This window comes from Strix uralensis, chromosome 3 (genome assembly GCF_047716275.1).
Source record: "Strix uralensis isolate ZFMK-TIS-50842 chromosome 3, bStrUra1, whole genome shotgun sequence".
NCBI lineage: Eukaryota > Metazoa > Chordata > Aves > Strigiformes > Strigidae > Strix > Strix uralensis.
In genome coordinates, this window is record NC_133974.1 from 87,214,398 (window position 1) to 87,239,262 (window position 24,865).

At 39.2% G+C, this 24,865-nt stretch overlaps 1 protein-coding gene across 1 annotated transcript in view; it reads left to right on the plus strand.

The window, feature by feature from the left end:
• Positions 1-6,024: 6,024 nt before the first annotated feature.
• FMN2 (formin 2) overlaps positions 6,025-24,865 on the plus strand; it is a 163,138-nt gene continuing 144,297 nt past the window's right edge. The window contains exon 1 of the mRNA XM_074864615.1: positions 6,025-7,736. Coding sequence (XP_074720716.1) covers positions 6,170-7,736 — 1,567 coding nt within the window. The 5' untranslated portion in view covers positions 6,025-6,169. The remainder of the gene's footprint in view (positions 7,737-24,865) is intronic.

Genomic DNA, 24,865 nt, shown 5'->3' on the forward strand with positions numbered 1-24,865 from the left:
GACTGTTTCTGTGACCTGACCCTGACCTGCAATGTGTACATCTCTGGAATGCTGGCAGGGTTTTGTGTGCAGCTGTTCAGCCAACCCCTCCTATATAAGTAACTATGAAAGATTCTGTATAACTTTTATTCTGAGAGGTTATTTTACAATAAAGCAGCAGTAAGAATATGGAAATGTTAGGGGAAAATGATAAAATGGCTTGTTGGAATGTCTAAGGTTTTTGCTATGTCGAGCTGATCTTATGTTTAAACAAAAAAGCTCTGTTTCACAGTGCATAAATGTATTACTGCATTTAGGTGACAAATCCATGAGGTTAAACCCTTCACAAAGATTTTGACTCTTAACCCATGGACGTTCTGCAGCATAGTAGTTGGCAAACATTGCATTGCTGGAGACCCTGCTTCTTCAGATACATTCATTTTAAATGTTAGTTCACTAGCTAGAAATTATGCAGGAGAAAGTTTAGCACTATGTAGCAAGCATTTGAAAATTTTAGTCATTATTTTCTCGTATGCCTAGTAAAAGCTCCTAGGCAAGCCAAACACTTGCCTAGGATCATAGTTTGCTAGGTTCAAGCTCCTTATAAAAGAAACCTTTCAATAGGCAAAACAGGTTTCTCATTAGTTGGATTACCTCAACTTAATATAAATACAATGCATGAGACATAATTTCATACTATTCAGACAACTATTGAAAGAAAAAGCAGAATCTCATATCCACTAGAAACTACATGAGGCAAGGGCAGGACCAACATCATCCCTAGTAACTATGGTCTTTTGATTCACATTATATTTTCTGATCTCCTGATTTGGCCCTTGCTAGTCAGAAAGGGGAAGTGAGTCTGCTAGAGCTTGTCAAGTCATAAAAGACAATTATCCCTATAGCTAAAAGAGATTTGGGGTGTGGGGGTGATTTTCAACTGCTCAGAGCATGGCTTTGGCAGCATAGGGGAGTATTTAATGGTAGTTGATGCCTTCTGGGGAGATAACTTTTCCAGCATGCTTAGAGTGGCAGCTGGGGGAGGCTTCCCACTGTCACAGGACAGCAGGAACAGGGATCTGGCTCCAGCACTGGACTGAACGAAAATAAGCCCTCTGCTTGCTTATGATAATTCAAGCTTTAGTTTCACATAGATGGCTGGGAATATCCTGGTCTGCCTAAACAAACCTTTCTTCATACCATCTGCATTCCCGTATCTCAGCAGTAATGTGACACAGGAGTACTTCAAAATAGTCTTTTTAATCTGTGTGCCTTTATCTCCAAACCAAAGATGTGCATACTGAGCCACTAATTAAGAAATAAATCTCTGCAGGGTGTATACGGCTGAGGTGAGGATTCTCTTGTCTGTCCCTGCTCTCCCTGTCCAAGCAGTAGCCCTGTCCCTTCAGGGAGTGGGTTGAAGGGAGGCTGGAGGAGCCACAGTACTGGGGGAGGAGAGCCCAGCTCCCAGCACACTGCTATGGCACCTGGACCCTGTAGTATGGTGCTGTGGCTCTTGCACTGCTGCCACCTCACCCTCAGTCCTGTGTGGAGGTGAGGCAGAGGGTCAGCCAGTGACAGACCAGGCCTTGGTTGCAGCCTTGGAGAATGAGGTTCAGCCTCCTCCAGCAGGCCTCCACCCGGGGCTGCCATGTTGTGGCTTACCACTGGGAAAGCAACTTCCCTGGGCCACAGCAGTCTCCCCCCATCCCAGCTACTGAGTCTCCCCAGCAGGGAAGGGGAGTACATAGCCCATAGATACACAGGTACATAGCCCTGTCAGCCACTTCGGGCACTTGGAAGAGCTGGCCCTGAGTGCCTGCCCCTCAGTCACCGTGCAGGGTGGTATGGGGATACATGCAGGGCACATGGCGTGGCTCATTCTGGGGATGCATTTGCTTTGCCCCTCCATCTTTACTTCACAGTGGTGATGGTGCTTCTCTGCCACAGAGTTACTACCAGAGTGCTGTTTTGGGCACTTTGTGTGCTGCCAGCACTCGTGTGGTTTAAACCCTTCCCTGGGATCATACTGATGAAGCCTAACCCTGCCCCAAAGGCTTGTCACCTGCCAGGCATGGCCTGCCTTAGTGCTGTGCCCATCAGCGGCAGTAATGGGACATTACTATCTTCACTCTGTAGGGACTTGCTTGACAACTACTGTTGATAGCAGAATGACGTATCACAGTAAATAAATCATGGTGAAAACTCATCCACCCTAAGAAAGCTGTGTCTCCTCAGGGCGGGCTCCCCTAGGCATTTCTCTCCCCCTCAGGCAGCCCATGTTGGTGACAGGCCCAAAATACCAGGATGTCAACTGGCCACCCTGCCTTTTTGTGAGGGATTTGAGGGGGAAGGCTCCCACCATGGTCCCAGCCCCACCTGGGGGGCAGTAGTCTGCCGTGGCTGTGCTCCAGGAGGCTGAAGCCTGCACCCAGGTGTGGGCAATTGGTGCTGCTGGGAGCCCTTCCCCTCCCAGCAGGGCAGGTGGGCAGACAGACAGGCAGTGCTGAGGTATCTGGCCAGCTTTCAAGAGAGGCTGCAGTAAATGGCAACTGTCTTCTTGAAAATAATCACGATCTCGTAACAGGGGCTTGTTTTTCTAACAGGAAAGTATTAATGTGGAAGTCTCTGGGAGCACAAGGACAATGCATCTTGAGGTGTAAGTTTTGACTCTCTTGTTTGTGTTGCCATTCGTGTCTCCTGGGATTTGGAGGAGCATGAGAGGTGAGGAGGATCTCAGGCCTATGCCTGTGATCTCAGCCCTTGATATTTTTGACTGAGCACTGGGAAATATTAAGTGAGGTAGGCAGGCTCACGGACTAGCCTTACTTGTTGACAATTTATACCAAGCTAAGAATGAGTTGTGGTTACTCTTAAAAATGAAATAACCTTCTTGAACACCTAAAACCCACTCTTTTCTCAATTTACTTTCTGTTGAAAGTCTCTCTTTTGGTGTAGAATATTGAATACATTCTTAGCTTTTAAAATGTAGCTTGTACTGATGCCAAAGTATTCTGGTTTCTTGCTGACTTTTAATAATATGTTTTTCTTCAGAAGCTAGAAGACTCCTGAAAATAAACAAACCCCAAAGTATTAACACTTGGTTTTATGTTTGGCTAATGTTAACCTTTTGTACTTTACTGCATATGCTGATTGAGAGTTTATCTACTACTGCCACTTCAGTGTAATTTGTGTTCTGCTCCTACACTCCTCTTCCTTTTTTTTTTTCTTTTTTTCACCAAATGTATTTTCTGTGCCTTATGTGAAATAACCAGAGCAAATTCTTTGATGTTCACATGCATACCTCTGTTCACATAAGTATGCCCATTTTGGTGATGGTCTTTTCCCATATACATCAGAAATCCTGGTCAGAATCCATGATGGTTAGGATACCACGTTCAGAGGAACTATCTAGAAAGTAGTTTGGCTTTTTTTCTTATAGTTCTTTTGCTTTTAGAATTACAGCTACAGATTGAAAAAAAAAATTAATATTTTTAGTGTAATATATCTAAACTCAGGTGATATCTGTGGCTATACATTTATGTGTGTTTTTGAAGAACTTAATCATCAGGATGTGCTGTGTGAAAACTTATAGGAAATAGTGAAGATACATGATTTAAACCATTATAATTTTCTAGTTTCTAACAAAAAAATGAAGATCAGTCTTTAACTTGACTGTCTTATAACCCCAGTTTTGTTGATGGCTTGGTTTTGCAGCATAATTTGCAGTGTAGTTACTGCTGATGAATTATCATTAGTTGTAATGGAAGTGTTTTGAGTTTGTAATGCAAGTTTACAGAGAAGGAAGGAAAGGGAATGTTTTGGAATGTCACACTAATTCTACATTTCCCTTACACATTCAGTCCACAGTATCTTTATATTACTTCTGCACTCTGTTAATTTCTGGCAGATTTTAGTGGGAGAGGAGATATTAAATGGAGTTGGAAGCTTCAAGTACTCCAGTTGTAATCAAAGGGTTAGATCCTTGTCAGTTCTAGTCAGTGAAAATACCCATCAAAGTAGATTCTACTACTATGGTTCCCTCTCACTGTACCTGAAAGTACTTCTTACTGTGTATCTTCAGATGCACTGAAATTGCCTGAGCTTTCAGAAGCTTTTGTAAGTACATAATAATGCTGTAAAAGGTAAAATACTGCAACAAATTAAAAATTAAGTAGGATAACAGAAAGCAAAAAGAGGAGTGGAGTCAAAAACCTGCTCTTGCAGGTTTTGCTATACTAGTTCTTGCTAGTATATTTATGAATGCTGAGTGCTAAAAATGAAAAAAAGAAAAGAAAAAAAATAGACGAATCACTTCATTAGGTGAAAACTTGAAAAAAAAAAACAAAACAAAACAGTGTACAAAGTCATCTGATCCACTGAAAACGCTTGAGTTCTTGTAGACAGAAGGCTTCTGGTGCCTGAGCCACAGGCCCCTCAGGACAGGACTTACATCAGAGCAGTAAATGACCAAGAAGCACAAGGAAAAAATTATGATAGTTCAAAACAGTTTACTTGTATGTATTTTTGACGGTGCTACTCTTTCCAAACTGAATTAACAGCAGTTATTTAACAATGACCACAGCCCAGATTTGTAAAGATATTTAGCATCCCTTGAAAAAACCAGTGTGTGCCTGCATAGTTTTTAAAGTGTGAATGATACTCTTCTTCATCTTCGTCATCTTCATTAATATGTATTAAGGCAGAGGAAAGCAAGTGAAACCTCTGATAGGAAGAGAATGATACCAAAAGTAAGAGTTAGGTAAACCAATAGAATGCATTTCCCTGGAATGATGCAATCTCTGATGAAAGGGAAATTGCTAATAAAGAACCTCAGAGTTGTGATGAATACATGAAGTCTTTCACAGAAACTGAATGTAATAGACCAGGCAGTTAAGAGATGATAAATCATAAGCAGAAATATATCTAATTACTTCTTGGCTGGTGTTGAACCAGGATATTGAACTGCTGGACTGATCCAACTTGGCAATTTGGCATTCTTATGCCTTTTTGTTTCTATTCCAGTTATTTTAAATCTAAATTTTAAAAGTGGAAAGGAGTACCTGTCTGGAAGTTCAGGAAATGTATTTATGAAGTATTGATGTTTATCCATCTAAACCAAAAATGAAGGAGAAGCAGCAACTGATTGAAACTGTTGCACAAGCTTACAAAATAGTTAGCAAGTGACAGTGTCTGAATCAATTATTAAATATATAGGGTGAAATAGAGGAATGCTTTACTGTATCCTTTTCCTTAGTAACATTTGAATACTGCTATTTTACTTGTTTGTTTTATTTTGTTTCATGCCAGATGTTTTTATCAGGGAAAACAATGGTGGTGTATTTTAATATTGATGAGTTGATTCTCCTGGGAATAATAGTATATCCACCTTCTCAGAAAACAAATTGTGGGAGGTCTTTTATAGTGTGATTACCATAATGCATTGAATTTTAAGTGCAACTCTTTAAAACTGTGGAAAGAACTTTTTGTTTATTATCTTTCCTCTATCTACTTTCAGAGTGACTCTCCTTTTAAAATTATGTAGCTGTTTTGGTGGCCCTTAAAAAGTAAACATGTAAATCACCAGAGGTACTTTGTGTCAAAGTAGCATATGCTTAAGCACCTTATAAACTATTAAATAATCATAATATTTCTCTTTCCAAGGTTATTAGTTTATTCATTTAAACAACTGCAGAGTAATTAAAGTACCTTGCTTTAACTTTTTTTTTTTTTTCTTTCCCTTTTACCCTTCAGGAACTTGAACATTGAAGTCCTGAAATTATAAATGATTTGGTGACAAGCCGAGCTTGCAATGCAGGCAATAAAAACCGTGGAAAAAGAAGTGACTTTTATAAAGGAAATACTTTTCACAGAATCCTTCCTAAAGAAACAAGAGTGGAGCAAAAGCCCGGAGCGCAGGCGGCTCTGTGAGCAGCAGCCATTGGAAGGAGCTGTCTGCAGCTCTCAGTGCTGTACTGAGCATGTCCCAGCGGAGCCCAGTGCAAGCAGCACATTATGCAAAAAGGCAGCTCTAGCAGATGGGAGAGAGGCACAGCAAGCATTTGCTTCACTTGCATCACCACGGCTTGAAAACAAACCTGGATCGCTAGAGGGGATCTCGCCGACAGGCCAGAGGAATGAAATTCGGGAGCATGGCTTGATTGCCGAAGGTGTTGCACTGCAAAAAAACATGGGGAATCAAGATGGGAAGCTAAAGAAAAATACAGGTGATGTGCATGAAGGAGGAGAGGATGCCTCTGGGCCCAAGGATACAGATGGCACAAAGAAGGTATCGGGAAGCAGAAGGGGACTGGGAAAGCATGCAAAAGGAAGTGAATCCAGTAAGAAGAAGGGTAAGTCAGACTCAAGGGCCTCAGTGTTTTCAAATCTGAGGATCAGAAAAAATCTGTCCAAGGCTAAAGATGGGAATAGTAGTTCACGGGAGGATGTTTTAGAAAGCCAGGCCTTGCAGGCTGGAGAGTTGGACAGTACTCATTCAATTATTACCAAAACTCCAGATATAAGCATCTCTGCAGATGAAGGAGGTCTCTCAGACACAGATGTTGAACATTTTGAAATCAGAAATGAAACTGTCCCAGCTGCTGCAGAGACACAGGATGGACAAAGGACCAGCTCTGGCTCTGATACGGATATATACAGTTTCCATTCAGCCACAGAACAAGAGGATTTGCTTTCTGATATCCAGCAAGCTATTAGACTGCAGCAGCAGCAGCAGGGGGCAATTAACATTGGAACTGAGGACCTTGTCACCAAAACAATGGGCCGACACATGGCTAATTCGCAAGCAACGTCCTTAGATTTTGAACGGTTTCTTTCAGTAACTACCACCGACAAAGAGAGGAGCCCAGACACTGAGGGGGCTTTTCCAGCAATATCTGAAATTGCAGAAAACATTCCCGTCTCCTGTGCAACTGAACGTGAACTGAAAGAAGCAGTAAGCAGCACAGGCTCTCCTGGTAACGGCTTATTTGAAACACAAGAACGTAAGCTATTGATTGAGGAACAGGAACAGCTCATTGCTGGAGTGGATGCTGTAGCTAGTGAACTAGAAGATGATTTAAATAGAACTGCGGTAGAAAACGAGTCTCAGACACACAGCTCCACACAACCTTTTCCAACCTCGGTAGCAGATGCTGAGACTAAAATTGCTGAAGTGCAGGCTGTTGATTTGCAGGGCTCGGTAACAGAGGACGGTATTTCAGAAGCAGGCCGTGATCATGCTGCTGAGACTCAGGAAGGGAAACACTCTCTGTCAGCCAGTCAAGAGGACCTGCATAATGGTTTATCCGTGGAAATGAAAAATGGCATTTTGTCCTCCGAGGGCACAACAGGTAGTCCGATGCTTGGTTCCCGATGCTTTAAGCCCTATCTAATTAATCCTTGTTACATCAAAACCACAACTAGGCAACTGAGTTCTCCCAACCATTCACCTTCTCCCTCCCCATCCCAGAGCCCACTTTTCACAAGGAGGCAGGAGTCCTTCCACAAAAAAGAAAAAGTCTCAATCAAGAAGCAGAGGTCTGCTAGTTTGGCAGGTTTATTTAGTCGTTCTGCAGACTGGACAGAAGAGGTGTCTAATCACAAATGCGAGATAACACAGAAGGTGGGCTCTGCAGGCTACTTGGAGCACAAGGGGTTTAGAGAGAAATTTCAAACAGAAAGAGTGCCTTTGACTCATTCAAGAAAGTCCTCAGGGGTGCAGGCTTCTACAGAGACGTTTCCCAATGTCTTCTCAGGTGAGTGACATGTATTAAGGTTTTTTTTCCCAGAGAGTCTTTGAAACTATATTTAAAATACTTGAATTCAGTCCTTTGCATGTACGATTGTCTTTACTTGTGCTGACAGTTTCAAAATCGAAGGCCTGATCTTACAAACACAGTCACATTTCATTAACGAGCATAGCCTCTCCTATTCAGTGTCAGCCTGGCAGTACTGCCAGTAAAGGAAGTGCATAACTCTTTGAAGATTTTCTTTCTGCTTTTCTCCTTTGTCTAAATCCTGTAGGAAAAGGCTGGATGCCTTAAATTATTCTTGTTGAAAAATGCCAAGAGCTGCACTGTTGTAGGCAGACCAGCTCTCTGCATAAATAGATCTTTATGATGCGAAGCTTTCTCTAACTGTGATCCTGTTTGGGGTTTTCTTGTGCTAGGCACTGTTCTGATGTACTGTAAATATTTGAGAGCTGCACCTGGTGTTAGACTGAGGCAGTGATGAGGATTTGCTTAGTACGAAAAGGAAAAACCCATGCAAGCACAGATGGACAGCACTACAGAAAGGAACCAATTTCCTCTTCAGAAGGGAGAAAGAGGAGAAGAAAAAAATGTTAATGACTTGAAAAGGCAGCATAAAATGGAGAAGAGAAGGGAAACTGGGTAATACAATTGGATAGCTGTGACAGGCTGCTGCTCAGGCTGTGTAAGGTAATTCATTCAGGAAAGCATTCATTTACTTTGCCTGTTAGGCAGCTTGCATCCTCTCACAAATGTATAGGAATATAGAGTTTACAAATGAAATAGTGTGAATAGATGGTTATATTTTCCTGCACTTAGAGGTTTTAGTCCCCTTTCTCTTCCCCCCCCCCCCCCCCCATCTTATATTTTCTATATAAAGTTACTGTATTCACAGAGGAGGCCTCTGCCACATAGGAGGTATGTATGCAGAGGAAACTCAGCAACATATTCCATTTATTTTTCACTTAAGAAAACTGTAGAACTAAGAGAATAGAGAACATGCTCTATGAGCATCTGTTACAAGATCGAAACAGTTGAATCTATAATCAGGTTTGTTTTGAATGGAAGTCTGCTCTAGATGCATGAGCACAGTAAGCACATAGGTACATGAGATACTTGTGGTTTTATGAAAACTAAACAAAATAGTATGGTTTATGATAGGAACAATGACATGATTTAAAAATCACACATAAGAAGACAGTTAAACCATCAACAACTGTTTTACATAAAAAGACTTTTGTACTGTAGATTTTTAAAAATTATATAACCTGTAATCACTGTGCACATTCTACTCTGCTTGACATCACAGTAATACTGGTGAATAAACCTGTCTGGAAACAGAAATTAAAATTAGTGACTTTTTTGCACAGCAGCCAACTCCAGGAGTTTGAAATAATCAGGTAAAGCAGTAGCATTATTCTCCAGATTCAAATCAGAAGAATACTTTGATTCTTCAGCAGTCTCGAACAGAAATCCCCAATTTCAGTCTTGAAAATTAGAATTCAAATTTTTAACACAAAAAAAGCCAGCCTCCTCTGAAGGAAAGCAGCCCCCTATGAAGTGAGCTGAATCTTTTCATGTGTTTTCTTAGATTTAATTTCAGACATCCCTATCTGAAGTTTTAAAATTTGAGGTGATCAGTACTTTCAGGTTTATAGCATATAAAAAGCACACTCTTTTTTTGCTATGGACATTTGACAGATTATAAACAACTCAGCAAAGCTTTAAATTGCATCATCAGTAATTAGACTTTCTTCTGTGGTGGCGCTATGATGGAAATAAATGTTATGTGGCAAACTTCAAGAACATGGAATTACTTTTTAGAGACCTGTTTTCCAGGAAACACTTTTTCACATTTCCTCGCAAGGTTGTGATTTACTTATTAATAATTTTTATTGTGTTTTCCCATCAACACTTTAGACTATTATGTGAAGGGACCGATGTCCAATGCAACAGTAGTTCTGTCTCTTATGGAAATTATGGTGACCCTCATTTGCATGTACATACCAGCTGTCTTTACAGGCAGAGGACAATTATACCTTTCAGTTCATGCAGAAGAGCTTGAAATGAGGGAACTAGAAATGACATGATAACACTTCATCTCTTTTTGAACGTTCTTATTTTTAAAAATATATTTACAAGATGAAAATTATCAAGAATATAAAAATAACAACTAGTGTACATAAAAAAGGGAGATTAAACTTAACATTAGTATTCCCACAGACTGGCTGTCATTGCTGTAAGAGCAGAAAACTCTCTTTATTTAAACCAATCTGCACAGCAACAGTTACAGAAATATTTTCCTTGTAATTTGAATACTGCTTTTGAAAAATGTTGTTTAATTGCATGCATGAGATGCATCGATTTGGGGATTACCATCAGGCTTTTAGAAATAACATTCTTTATAGTGGCTCATTTCTCTTTTAAAAAAAACCCAGCTTCTTGCCCAGAGCATTAAATCCCATCTTGCTGTGCAGTGACTGCAGTGTTGTTCTGCATTTCTAACTAGAATCAAGTAAAATATTCCACAACACTTCAGTCATATATTTTAATGACAGCAGTTTCTGTGCAGATGACTGGCCTACTTCTTGCACTATGTTGTGGTTTGGCTGTGTGCCGTTTGGTTTTCACAATGATCTATATGAACGCTTCTAAGGCTGTTTTAATGTAAAATGTAGATGGAAGCCAACAACTGGGATCGTAGAGAATTTGCATATTTTAATTTTGCTTTATATAAGAAATAAGCATGGTATTTCAAATCTGATACATTGGCTAAGAAGGTGGTGTGGACAAATTTATGGGCATTTTGTAATTCAGGCATTGGATCTATTTCTTTTATGATGAGGACAGCTGTATTTGAAATTGCAGTGACAGTAATTACAAGTTCTAGATTACCTGATGCACAGTGGAGCCATGGCTTTTATGTGATGGTCCCAGGAGGACAAGAGCTGAACCTGAATGAATAGCATTGGCACTCTCACTTCGGTATGTGGCAATGAGTGATTTGCACTAACATTAAGAGTATCTTGGTGGGAAAATTAAATTGATGTTTCCAGACATTAACATAACTGAAACAGAAAAGCTAATAGATTGATTTAATGAAAAGGAGTTTATCTTTATCATTAATTTGAGGAGCAGTGATTGCAGAGGAGCTACCAAGGGTGTCTGTTACATAAACTAAATGTAAGAGTCCCATCAGCTGCCCCAGATGGTAATTAAACTTGACCCAGACAAAACCATGCCCTTTCTAGTCTCTGTTGGCTGGCTGTAACCCCCATGCTGTATGAATCTCTTTCAAACAGATCATTTACCTTTAAATTTCTCTTCAGAGATTTATATTTGTCATGCTCTAGCTATAAAGAGGAGAGAAACAAAAAATCCTGATTACCATAAACCAAAACCTGAGTCAGTCCCATGCTTGTATGCTCACGGCTGCTTTCTGAGTTCCATGGAGTGCCGGCCTGCTTCTCACAAAGGCCACTTCATCTCGCTGTGCTAAGGTCAACTGCACTTGCAGTTCCAGTGCAGCATCTGCAAACATATACAAAGGTCTTACTATAGATAAGTATGTGAAAACTTGAAAAAACAGGATGAAAGTTTGTTTCTGAGACATAAAGTAGATCTTTTCAGATACTTTTTCAAGGTTGTTTTTTTGTTCATTCTGATTCATGTGATGATGCACACAATATGCATTTGTATCTACTGGCATCCTGATGAGAACGTTTACTCTGCAACTGTTATTTAAGACTACTTATGGTTTACTGTTTCACTGATGATGTTTGTTAGCAGTAATACAAATGTTACTTTTATCAGATGGAGGGGCAGTGCAGCCTCCTGTAACTAAGGGAGCTGCCTGAACAGCACCCCTTCATGTGATCACGAAGTCCACTGAGTGTTGCTAGTAAGCATCTGAATGGAAAGATCCTCCTCTTTTTTTGCCTAGTAAACCCAAACCTAGAGGGGGGAGGGCTACAATACTGAACTCCAACTACAGTAAAATGTGTTTGAAAATAGACTGCAATATGTTATTGAAAGACTACTGAGCACTGATAAATTGCTTCAATGTTACCATGCCAGCACTGAAATATGGGAATCAGAGGAACACGAGTAATGTCAGTGGAATGCAGTGCTGCCACAGGATTGTTTTGATGGGGTCTCATGATTAATACTTTGATCCTTATCCAGAACTTCACTGAGAGTAGCAGGTTTTGGTCATGGGTTTGAGTGGCTGCATCTCTCGGACAACCTCCTTCTGACCAGCAACCCCATTCTGAGGTCTGACTGGCAGCCTGACTCATGTCTGGGGTAGAAGTCTGTTGTCTTTGTTGCCTGCTGATCTCTTTTGGGGTGCAAAGGGGAAAAGGAAAAGAGGCAGTTTATAGCTGGAGGTCCAGCACCTCTGCTTGGGTCTGATACATAGTACCAGTATAATATCCGTCACACATGGGATCTGACTAGAACTGATCATTAAAGGACATTGAGTGTTTCAGTGATTTAATTTCTGTGAAAAGAGCAGTGGATTATTCCAGTGGAATAGTCATATGGAATTTAGGTTTGAATATATTTATTGGATCTAATTGTGCTTTATTATTTAAAAAAAAAATATTTACAAATTATTTAGCAGATGGAGGGAGTCGTTTGTCTGGTTTTTTTCTTTCTTTTTTTTTTTTTTAAAAAACTGTGCATAGGCCTCTTTGCAGAAAAAGCTCTATTCCTTGAAGCTCTATTCCTCGTCTTTTTCTCCATGCTGTGATGTCTAAAGAAAAATAAACTTGGAACTGAAAAGCATCTCTAGCAATATTTTAGGCTGCCTGTATATGAGGGATCAAGTTCTAATATGAATCATGATGATAGAAAATACAAAAATACTAATTAGCCAAGGTATTTTGTGCTGTATTTTAACCAAGCTCAGGATATGGCCTAGTGTATTTCTTATAAACTTCTCCTGCCAAAATTTTAACTTACATAAGGAATAGTGGTGATGAAATGTATGTGTGTAGGTGTGTATGTGACTGTGGCTTTGATTATTTTTAGGTACATTTAAAAACATCATTCTGTAGCAGCTAGGTGGAATACATCAGTTTCTTGAAACTTACTTTTATGCATACAATTTAACTTTGAGGGGGATGAGGTTATGTTGATACAAGGGGGACAGGACAGAAGCAGTGAGAAGCTGTGAAAGGAAGGCAACAGAAGGATGTGAGGACTTTACATTGTGTCACCTCATTCCTGCCTCTTCATATGATAATGGAAAGTCAGTAGCATTTCATTAAGTGCTTTAGAAAAGGCATCAAAGTGGGTTCAGGAGCTGTGTTACACTATTATTTCCTTTAAGCAGCAACTTCCTGCATTCTTATGTTGAAGTTCCTGTAAAGGAGGTTAGGGACAGCGAGATGGTCTGTTACCTTGAGTACAAAGCGACTATTCCTCATTTTATTTCTGTATTGCTGCTGTCCAGAATAAGTTTCCTTCACATTGAATAGGAATCCTCCACATGATTATGTTTTCTGATGCAGAACCCTACTTTATTCTCAGATAAATGCAGAACATGACTTTTTTCATCTATAGATGCATAGGTGATAGAACTACACACTGTTAACAGTTTTGCAACAATGAGAAGTGGTTATAAGATTGTGTATGTGTGTGTAAACAACATCACGATTGTAAAAGTAAATCCTAACATATATAAAATTAAGTGGGAATAGATAAATACAGAAAAAGTAAAAAAAAATGCTTGGGAATTTATTCTTTTTAGTGTCTTGACATATGCAGCTAAATAGTATCAGGTAAGCCTAGTCATGAATGACACTTATCATTAAGGCATTCTTACTTGCCAGTAAAAGTATGAACTGTTTGGTCTCAGAATGTGTATGAAATTTATCAGGAGTGCCAGAGCTCTAAACGTGGTGTGAATTTGAATCAGGAGGAAGCATAGATAACTTTACTGTGGAGCTAATTACAGGAGGCAGCTTTAATTCTAGAGTTTATTTGATGTCAAGATCTGGCTCGGATGTCCCTTGAAGGTGCATAATAGGTAGTACCAGGGGAAAAATAACTTGTATCCTTCCTCTTCCTTGCACTGATAAGGAAAAAATTACTGTACAAAAGAAGTCAATGCTGCAGTAACACTATAATTAACTACATTAACATCCACTAACAGTCATGGAAGAAAAGGTGGTTTTCAGTAAAAAAAGAAAAACAGAAACCAAAACCAAAACATTGCCTTCATAATACAGGGTGTCTATCTAAACACTATTTTGTCATGCAAAGGGTCAATACAGCATGCTGAGAAATAGTTGAGGGAAATATTTGATTATATCAATAAAAGAACATGAAGGTCCAGTTACAGCAAGGGAGACGTGCTTAGGTTTTATTCAGATGAAGTCTAGAAGAACATATCTGCATAAATATTTATGCATGCATGTATATATTTTTCTTTTATGTGGAATGTAGTTCTAATTTTCTGCTTTACCTCTTTCTTCATCTCACCAGTTTTTGTTTATGGATACAAAGAAAAGCTTTTTTGCATTGTGATAAATATTAAAAATCACCAGTTATTAAAGTTGGAGGAGATTGTCAGACCTTGGGTGCACAGGTCCTGGAGAGGGAAGAAAGCTAAGGCATGCTGGAACTCTAATAAGTAGGTTGAAAGAAATTTATTTGTGTCCCACTTCAGAAGCTTGTTAATTCAGTTTGGTTGTGTTTTGTGAGCTGTGGCTGCTTGAGGAAATACTTGGATTTACTTCTAAGGTAGAGATGGGCTAGACTGCATTAAATGTCAAATTAAATGTACAACTATTGGGATAAAGAAGTTTTACAAAGTTGCATTGTAGAGAACAGTGTGTATCAGTTTGGACTGACAAAAAGACACTGTTAGTAATAGTTGCCCAAAAAGACATCAGAGGAGCTTCTTTCTTTAAAGAGCTAGACAGAAAGCTTTGTGGCTTTTCAAGCTGTCTGTGAGAACCTGGCACGGAATACTGCCTTCACATTACCAATCACCACAGAAACTAAAAGGGTAAAGATGGACAGAATTAAATACTTGCTGAGAGGAACATAAGCACCTGGAAAACACAATATGAAAGTTGCCAAAGATGCATATGGTGCCTAAAAGATTTGGTAGACAGACACATATAGATTCCCTTTTATGATAATCTGCTATAATTAGGAAAGCTTTAGTAATACAATTCTGTAATCTTCAATAATATTGCATTATAACCTGAAGAGAAATCAAAGTGAAAGAAGACATGCCATGTAATGTTGTGGGAGGGTGCATCTTGTTTGTATTTTTAGAAAGGTATTTTGTGCTGTGTACAATTGTTGTATTATAGTTGGGGATTAAAAAACTTCAGCTTCTAAAAGATATTTAGTGACATATAAGATATATTCTTACCTCTCACTATATATATAAAATATATATAGTGAAATGTAGGGATAAAAGCATAGTTTAATACTTTGTCTCAGCTTATTCTGTTATACGTATGTCATATATCAGAAAATTCAGTGTGGGGGAAAGGTGTAAAATCTTAGTCACTGTAGAAGCAAAATGTCAAGGAGCTTAATGCTCAAGTTAGGAAGACAGAATACTTAAAAGACTTGCTAATCTACAAGAATTCTGAAAACACTGGCACAGGACATCACAAACACTTTAATATATTTTGAAGCTCTGGTGATAACAAAGTTAGAATATCTGCTTTTTAGAAGAAGTGTTATATTGTTGTTATCGTAAATGATCCAGGCAATTTTAGTCATCTTATTTTGACTGCAGCAACAAGCAAGGTTTTGGAACAAATCTTGAAGGAGAAAATTATAAGATGTAATTAGTTATTTGGTATATGATAAAAGAGTAAAGAAGAATGGAACAAAATGCAGCATGGTTTTAGTAAAGATCAATAAGACTGCATTGATAGCTTTTTATGTACAGCTGCTTTCTAGACAAAGCAAGAATGATAGGAAGGAGTTCATCTGGGTTTCCGTACAAAATGACAACACTGCAAATCACTTACCTGAAAAAGAAAATTACTGAAGGTTTTGATAAGGGACACTGTCATGTTACTTCCACCAAGGAGGAACAGCTTCATTTTGATCTACTTCCACCTAGTGTTGTGGTAGGCTTGGTCAGGCTGTGGAAGTTTATTGCACAATTAATGCAAGAGTACAGCTTGGTCTTGACCTTTGTCCTGACATTTGTGTTTGCAGGACTTGACCTTTTCATAACCAAGCGAAATTTTCAGTAAATTGTTGTCTTTCTGTGTTATAATACAAATTTCAAAATTAGGAACTGGGTTGACATCATGAGTTCATTCATCAGGGCAAAGTTTTGAATTAATCAGTTTTTGACCTGACTGCTTCAGGTTTTTGCAGCATGATTTGTGAAAGTATGACATATGGTTAAGTGATCTTTTAACAGACCATTGAGGTTATGCTGAAATTGCTGTTATTGCCATATCTTCTAGCCAGCACAAGTGAAGCAAGCTGTTTTAAAATACAGCTGTTTGTTTCAATCGTGGGACACTATGGATAAAGAGTGAGATGGGTTTTTTTGAAAACTGGTTTTCTGTAATGTCCTTTCTGGACTGGCTTTTTGCTTCATTAAATCTGGCGTCTTTCCTTGTCATCTTTATTTTTGGGGAATCCCACTTTCAGATTTTTGCCAGACCTCTGCTTTTTTGTCAGGGCATTCCTGGGAGAATTTCAGTGGCATTTGTATGAGGTGTCATTTTTGCCCTGTATGCTGTGGTGGCCCCAGGGGCAGCAGCAGGATTCTCTTCCCAGTGACAGCTTGTGCCTTTGCTTCCAAAGGGAGCTCACACACATGTGTTCCCTGGCTTTTTTGGGGATGTCTCAAACAGTTGAAGCTGTTAGCATTATGTGATTCTCTTTCTGCGTAATGGGGCTGCTTGTTCTATCTGAGTCAGCTGAAATCTCAATGATATGGTCATTCAAGCTCCCTTGCACAATCTGGAATCTGTTTAAATGATTAGTGATAATTGTGGGGATAAAAGAAGGGGAAAAAAATTACTTGCTTGAGTTGGACAGGTTTTGATACATTGTGGTTCTAACTTAGAGCTAGTCAAGGGTTTTCATGGAAAATTTTTAACAGTCAAGAGGGTACTAAAAGACAGGACAATGCAAAGGGAGGGACACTGAGATGCCAAAAGATTCAGAGAGCTTGGCAAAAGTAAAGCATGGTGTTTAGTGTGATATTCAGATACAGACTGACAGATGCGAAATTAATAATTGGTAGGTTTTTTCTACTGGTTTGAAGAGTTTATGAATGTAATCATCAATCAATACATTCTGCAGTGGAATTTAGTAAATACATATTTCTGACTTTGAAATTACATTGAACTGTGTGTAGACAGGCATAGAAAATTGGGGTCACAGCAGGAGATAGTGTTCATATATGTCTTTTCCTAATTCTCTTGCTTAGATAGACTTTCTGCTTTTGACTTCTGAATTTAAGATGATATGTGGGTTCAGTTCATGGCATCCATGTGAACAGAGCCAGGAAATCTGGAGACAGAACATCAGGGAAGAAAGGACAATCCTCTTGGGCGTTTCTACACATCCTTAACTTTAATAGTGTTCTAAATAATAAAATACAAGATATAAATATATATAAAAGAATAAATTAATATAACTTAGAATATAATAATATACAATATAGAGATATATAAAGAAATCTATGTATAACCTCTGGGATTCTTTTCCCTTAGAAACATATGTATGTGTACAAGTAGTGAATGCAGATATTGGCTATTACACTGATTAAAACTAATGGATTTATCTTTATGACAGAATTCTAGAAATATGTACCATAACCCTAGACCTTTGCAAGTTTTATCATTTTTAACATTTATGTTGCCTGGAAATTAGTCTTATGACATACTTTGTGTTTATTCATAGTGGAAGGATTCAATCTTTTTTTTTTTCCTTTTTGTTATGTGTGTGAAGGCCTGTTATTTGTTGGGTTTTCCATGCTTTATATAACCAGGCTGTGAGAAAACTGTCACATGGTTTTAGGAAAGTATCTGTCAATGAAAATCCAATCCCTTTAAAAAAAAAACCAACCCACAACAAAAATGAAACAGTCAAAACAACCTCACAGGATGAGAGATCCAGAACAGTTTCCCAATATAAATCAGCAGAGGATTAGAAACTCTGTAGTGAAAAAGAACAATAAATGAAGTCTCTAATCCTGGAATATTTGGTGTAATCTCTCAGGTCAGGCTTCAGGCAAGCAAGAGACTAATTTGTTATTTTTTTTAGTGCAAATGTATATTTAATATGCATTTATACGGGACTGGGTCTTGTTATTTGAAAAGAAGGACAGTTGGTTAAAGTACCGATTTCCAGCTCTGTTTCATTCCCTGGGTTCCACATGCACCTTTGAAAAACTCTTCTTTCTCAGCAGTCACGTTGTACATTATATCTAGGCTGACCGGTACAGGTTAGCTGAAAAACAATCTTGAAATTTAAAAAGATTATGAAATGAAAGGAAAATATTAAAGTAGGTAATACTTTTGATCTTTGAAATATTAATTTTATATGTGAAATAGTAGTCACTTAGTACCTTGTATATTTGAGACCTAGGAAAGTACATTAAACAGCAGAAAGGTGAAAATGAAGTGTGACTGATTTGCTCCTAGGAAATAGTTCAGCAAGCTTTTGCTGTGTAGGTTGGAGGAATACGATGAATGAGTAAAACTTGCACTGTAAAGTATTTACAAAATTACATCTAGTTGCAATTACTAGCTCATCTACAAATATAAAAAACTTTGTAGTATTTCTGTGTCTCAGACATGTTTGTCCTCTTCTGACGTTCTGGGGAATGTTTGGTGCTGCACAGTTCAGTTGCTTTGCCAGATGATTTACGCCTGACTTAGCTGTGACCTTGGTGGTAGTACACATAGCAAAGGAGACAGGAAAAAAATTGGAAGGAAGGAATGATTTAGAAATATATGGAGCAGCAGATATCTGAATTACAGTATTTCCTAACTTTTCAGTGCTGTAGAAATCGGCTTTTCTTTTTCCCTACTTTCGTTTCTCTCTCTCTTATTTAATTCATAGAACTATGTTTGTAATTGGAATCCTTTGTAAATGAAAAAACATAAGAAGACTACAATTGTTTTTTTTATATTTTGTAAGACTAATAGAAAACATATTCTAAATGGAAATTCACCATTTTGTCCATCTCTTCTTCCTTTTTCTTTTTTTCCTGTACTATCTTCCAAAAATAGAGCAAGGCCTGTGGTACTTCTGGCTTCAAAGCTTATGAGATATCTTTGCTGTGTGAGCATTTCTGATTTCACTAAAGTGGAGAGAAAAAAAAAAAAAAAAAAGAGCAAACTGGGGAAAAGAAGACAAGCTGATTTGAGCTTTTGAAGACATAAGCAGTACATGCATGAGTCACTGTTAACCCTTGATGTGACTCTCAATACTGTGTTCAGAACTGAAGCTGTTCACTCCGCTTTAGGAAAAATTAAAAAGGAAAGTCTGTTTCTCGTCTGTATAGGTTAAGATTTCTTGATGCAACTGCTCTGCTAATGGTGAAAGTGTGGTGTAGTGCTCTGGTTGTTAGAAGAGAGTATTGCAGGAGACTAGCAGAAGAGGGCGAGCTTTTGGAGTATAACTCATTTTGGACATTACTCTCAACTTGTGCTCACTGACAGCTGTGCTCCCAGGCTCTTGCAAATGCAGCATAAGGAGGATAGAAGATGCAGCTTTAAAGATAAATGTAAGGTTATAATAGCATGATCCTCAGGGAAACATTGCAAGCTCTGCTGTAGCACAATGCATCAGTGCAGCATGTGTGAGGTTTTTTTTTCAGTATGTCTGTGACTGCAATAGTTTTCTCCTGGTTCTCTCTTCCATTTGTCCATCTCCCTCCCCTCAATAATTAAGCAAAACCAAATACACGCTCATAGTATTGCTAGTTCTTAAGGATTTTATTACTTGCTCTGCTCCTCTTTAAAAGGTTGGTCTTCTAAGCAGACTGGATTGGAAAAGAGATATAATGTGAATTCATTGACTCTGAATTTGCCTGTATTTGTCTGTGGATGGTACTAAACGTGCTTTCAACATTCAATAATTCTATAGGCAATCAAGTGTGAGGCAAACCTGTGTTTCAGAAGAGTGTAGACCCTTATTTTTAGTCTCCGCTTGAGGAGAAAAAAGGCTGCAGTGAAATATAAGGTAACTGTAATAGAAAGACCAAATGTGCTTTCTTTTAAAATAGGCCACCTCTTCCATCAAAATGGATTCATAGTCCAGGTCATGACAGACAGAGTCCAGATTATCAGTACTGAAGGCCAAGGCCTGTAGCAGTTGCTGTCATATGGAAGGAGGCATAATACATACACACAGACACCTCTCCAGGCCAAGGGAGAACCTGTTGCTGTGTCAGGCCGGTACTGAGTGGGGTCATTATATGAAAGTATTATATGAATATTATATAGTATATATAAAACTTAATATTTTACAGTGTTTCATTATATAAAATAATGTTGTAGAATGACTTTTGGTCGGACTAGGCTTCCTTTCTCCCTCTACCTTGCATTTAAGTAAATACGGTTGCAGTAAATCATAGAATAGTTTGGATTGGAAGTGACCTTAAAGATCATCTATTTGCAACCCCCCTGCCATGGGCAGGGACACCTTCCACTAGACCAGGTTGCTCAAAGCCCTGTCCAACCTGGCCTTGAACACTTTCAGGGAGGGGGCAGCCACAACTTCTCTAGGCAACCTGTTCTAGTGTCTCATCACCCTCAGTAAAGAATTTCTCCCTTCTATCTAACCTAAATCTACCCTCTTTCAGTCTAAATCCTCATCCTATCACTACACTCCCTGATAAAGATTCCCTTCCCATCTTTCCTGTAAGCCGTTGTTAAATACTGGAAGACCCCTTGGTCTCCTTGGAGCCTTCTCCAAGCTGAACAACCCCAACTCTCTCAGCCTGCCCTCATAAGGGAGGTGCTCCAACCCCCTGATCATCTTTGTGGCCTCCTCTGGACTCGCTCCAACAGGTCCATGTCCTTATGCTAGGGGCCCCAGAGCTGGACACAGTACTGCAGGTGGGGTCTCACCAGAGCGAAGTAGAGGGAGAGGATCCCTTCCCTCGACCTGCTGGTCACACTTCTCTTGATGCAGCCCAGGATACAGTTGGCTTTCTGGGCTGTGAGCGCACATTGCTGGGTCATAGTCAGTTTTCCATCCACTCCTACTCCCAAGTCCTTCTCTGCAGGGCTGCTCTCAATCCATTCATCACCCAGAATATATTTATGCATGGTATTGCCTCAACTCATCTGCAGGACCTTTCACTTGGGCTTGTTGAACTTCATGAGGTTCGCACAGTCCCACCTCTGAAGCCTGTCACGGTCCCTCTGGATGCCATCCCTTCCCTCCAGCGTGTCAGCCACACCACACAGCTTGGTGTCATCGGTGAACTTGCTGAGGGTGCACTCAATCCCACTGTCCATATCACTAACAAAGATGTGAAACAGCACTAGTCCCAATACTGACCCCTGAAGAATGCCACTCATCACTGTTCTCCACTTGGACATGGAGCTGTCGATGGCAACTCTCTAAGTGTGACCACCCAGCCAGTTCCTTATCCACTGAGTGGCCCATTTGTCAAATCCATGTCTCTCCAATTTAGAGACAAGGATGTCATGTGGGACAGTGTCAAAAGCTTTGCACAAGTCCACATAGATGATTTCAGTTGCTCTTCCCTTGTTCACCAGCACTGTAACACTGTCACAGAAGGCCACCAAATTTGTCAGGCATGATTTGCCCTTAGTGAAGCCATGTTTGCTGTCACCAATCACCTCCTTATTTTCCATTTGCTCTAGCATGTTTTCCAGGAGGATCTGCCCCATGATCTTGCTGGGACCAGAGGCGAGAATTACTGGCCTGTAGTTCCCTGGATCTTCTTTATTTCCCTTTTTAAAAATGGGGCTATGTTACCCTTTTTCTAGTCAGTGGGGAACTTCACTGGAATGCCACAACTTCTCAAATATGAAGGGCAGTGTCTTAGCCACTTCATCTGCCAGTTCCCCCAGGACCCGTGGATGCATCTCATCAGGTCCCATGGACATGTGCACCTTCAGGTTCCTTAGATGGTCTTGAACCTGATCTTCTCCTACAGTGGGTGGTGGTTCTTTCTCCCAGTCCCTGCCTTCACTTTCCGCATCTCGGGCTGTGTGGCTGGAGCCCTTGCTGGTGAAGACTGAGGCAGAAAAGTCATTGAGTACCTTGGCCTTCTCCATATCCCAGGTGACCAAGTCTCCCTTTTCCTTCCAGAGAGGACCCACATTTTCACTATCCTTCCTTTTATCACCAACGTACCTGTAAAAGCTTTTTTTGTTGCCCTTCATGTCCCTGGCCAGGTTTAATTATATCAGGGCTTTGGTCTTCCTAACCTGATCCCTGGCTGCTTGGACAGTTTCTCTGTATTCCTCCCAGGTTACCTGTCCTTGCTCCCACCCTCTGTAGGCTTCCTTTTTATGTTTCAGCTTGTCCAGGAGCTCCTTGTTCATCCATGAAGACCTCCTGGTGGTCTTACCTGACTTTCTCTTTGTCAGGATGCATCACTCCTGAGCTTGGAGGAGGTGATCCTTGAATATGACCCAGGAGACGGTATGAATGGAAACCATACTGGGACTTTTAATTCTGCAGTCAAGAGCTTACATGTGCTACAGAGGTGGTTATGATGAACAGTGTTACTCATGTCTTGGTCATAGGGATGGGATGAAGATCTGTAATGTCATACAGGAGGTGATAAGGTAGTGTTTCATCTTCATGGGAATGGGAGGAGGTAGCAAATGACATGGAGGTGGAGAACATGTAATTTGGAAGCTGAGCCAGAAGACCCAGTCTGAGCCATATCAACAAAAGTATTACAAAATATCCACAGAAGGCTAGCATTCCTGATACTTCCAAACTTAATTTCACGTTCCCATTCTTTTAGTTAATTGTGTAATCCTTTGTAAGAAAAGAAAAAAGTCTTTTTATCCCTTACTGGGATCTAATAAGTCATTTTAAGCTCTTAAAAAATAACTTATGAGTTTATAGTCATCTTATTTGCTAAAGGGTTTTGGCAAGATCCTCAGAATGCTGATTTTATCTAAGGTTGAAATTTAGCTTCAATTCTTCTCTAATTCAAAACTTAGTATGCCTCCCATCCTTCATTAAACGAATACTTAGAGGAAATGTAAGAATAGGCTTCAGGAATTTCATGACCTGGGATTTCTAGGAAGAAAAGTTGTTTAAAATATAAAAAATGGGAGTTTAACCTTTTAGGGAAAAAAAGAGATGAGACATTTTTGTTTTTTACTACTTTCATGTCATATAAAGGCAACCAAGAGAAATTGCTTTACCATTGCATTTAAATCCCTGTAATGGAAACTAGCTGATTATTTAATAATTATGAAATCATTAATAATTTAATTATTTCAGATTATTTGCAACCATCTTTACCTATTGAAGTTATTATTTTATGTAAATTATGAAAATGAGGTGATTAATGGTGGCTGAGGAAGAAGGCTGTTGTTGTTGCATTTTATTTATAAACCAAAGATGAAAAATTGTAGCTCAAAATCTTGCAGTTGAAGTTGACTAGAATTTAGCCTGTGCATTAAATATGGCTGTGGTTTTGGTTTTGCTGTTAACAAATAGATTCAGAGATTAACATTATACAGTCAATTTCACACATATAGGCACAGTGTCATTTTAATTTGAATTAATTCCCTGTATGTGTAGTGCAGATAGGGTGTTGGCAAACTATTTCTGGCTCCAAAGAAAAGTAGTTAAAATCTTGTGGAGTCCAGTGTTAAAGAGGTATTTTGCTATATCTAAACAAAAATATAAACTTCATCTTGCCCTGAATCAACAAACGTCTCTTGCTTTGACATCAGTGCAGGCGCAGGTAGGATCAGAGGGCAGCAAGGCAGGGGCAGATTCAGCACTGGCCTCCCCAGGCCACAGAGCACTTTGGAGTTGGAACGCTTCCACTGTAGTGACAACTGGCTTTTACCTGAAAGTAGGTGAAAGAGAAATATCACATGCCCTTAACAAGGGAGGGACTACTACTTGGTAAGCGGTGGCTTTCAAATGTTGTTCTCCCATGTAAAATAGCTTCAGCCCTGTCTGGAACTACAGTGCCACAGTGACTCCATCCGTCAGGCAGTGCAGCATGGTGTGGTGTTATCTCAAGGAAATGAGTGACATTCTCAAGTATTGACACACTTTCTTTTGATAGGGCTTACCTCATCGCTTCCCTTTAAGGAAAATACATATTGTCCTTTTTTTAACTTTGGCTGGGTTTTATGTTTGATGGGGGATGGGTGGTTCTGACATGTGTAATGACCATTCAATTTGATTGTAAGCCCTAGCTGGTTAGGTACAAAACTTCAATGACTTAACAGTCTGCTCTAAATATATTGCCCAGTAAGTGCTTTAAACATATAACCCATTTATTGTTGATACAGATTTTTTTCAAAGCTGTTCACAGTGAAGCTATTTCTCTATGCATTGAAAATTGAACTTTTTTCGGCTTCCATTTGGTAAAATGTGTTAACTGAACTGGTGTATTTCTGTGTCTGTTCTTAGGTCTCCATAGCAATTGTAAGGAACACACAAGCTGTGTTAGAGCATAACTTTATCTGAACATTATTACCTTTGCCTTAAGAACCTTTATTTTTTTTGACTCAATGTATATTTGATGCAAAGGACATCTTGATAGTACTAAAGTTAGTCTGAGTTAAATGATTGTTTCTTTTAAGTCAAAAAGTACTAGCTAATGTCTTTAAATAATTTTTACTACATTATTAATTCCATGACTACTAATACACTGGAGAGAACGCTTCAGGTTGAGATGGACAAAATGACCAAAGTAATGCAGAGTACAGTAAGAGCAATTAAGTTCATTACTGACTTTTTTTACATATATACTTATTCAATATTGTCTGAATGCTAAAATATGTTTAGACAATAGTTAATAATCACTAAGCAACAGTAGTTAATAAGCACTATACAAATTAAACTGCAACTGAATAGCAACTAAGATTCTGAACAAAGTATTTGATCTTGAGCAAGACTGTTAAGAAGGGCTACAAAAATTAGCAAATGAATGA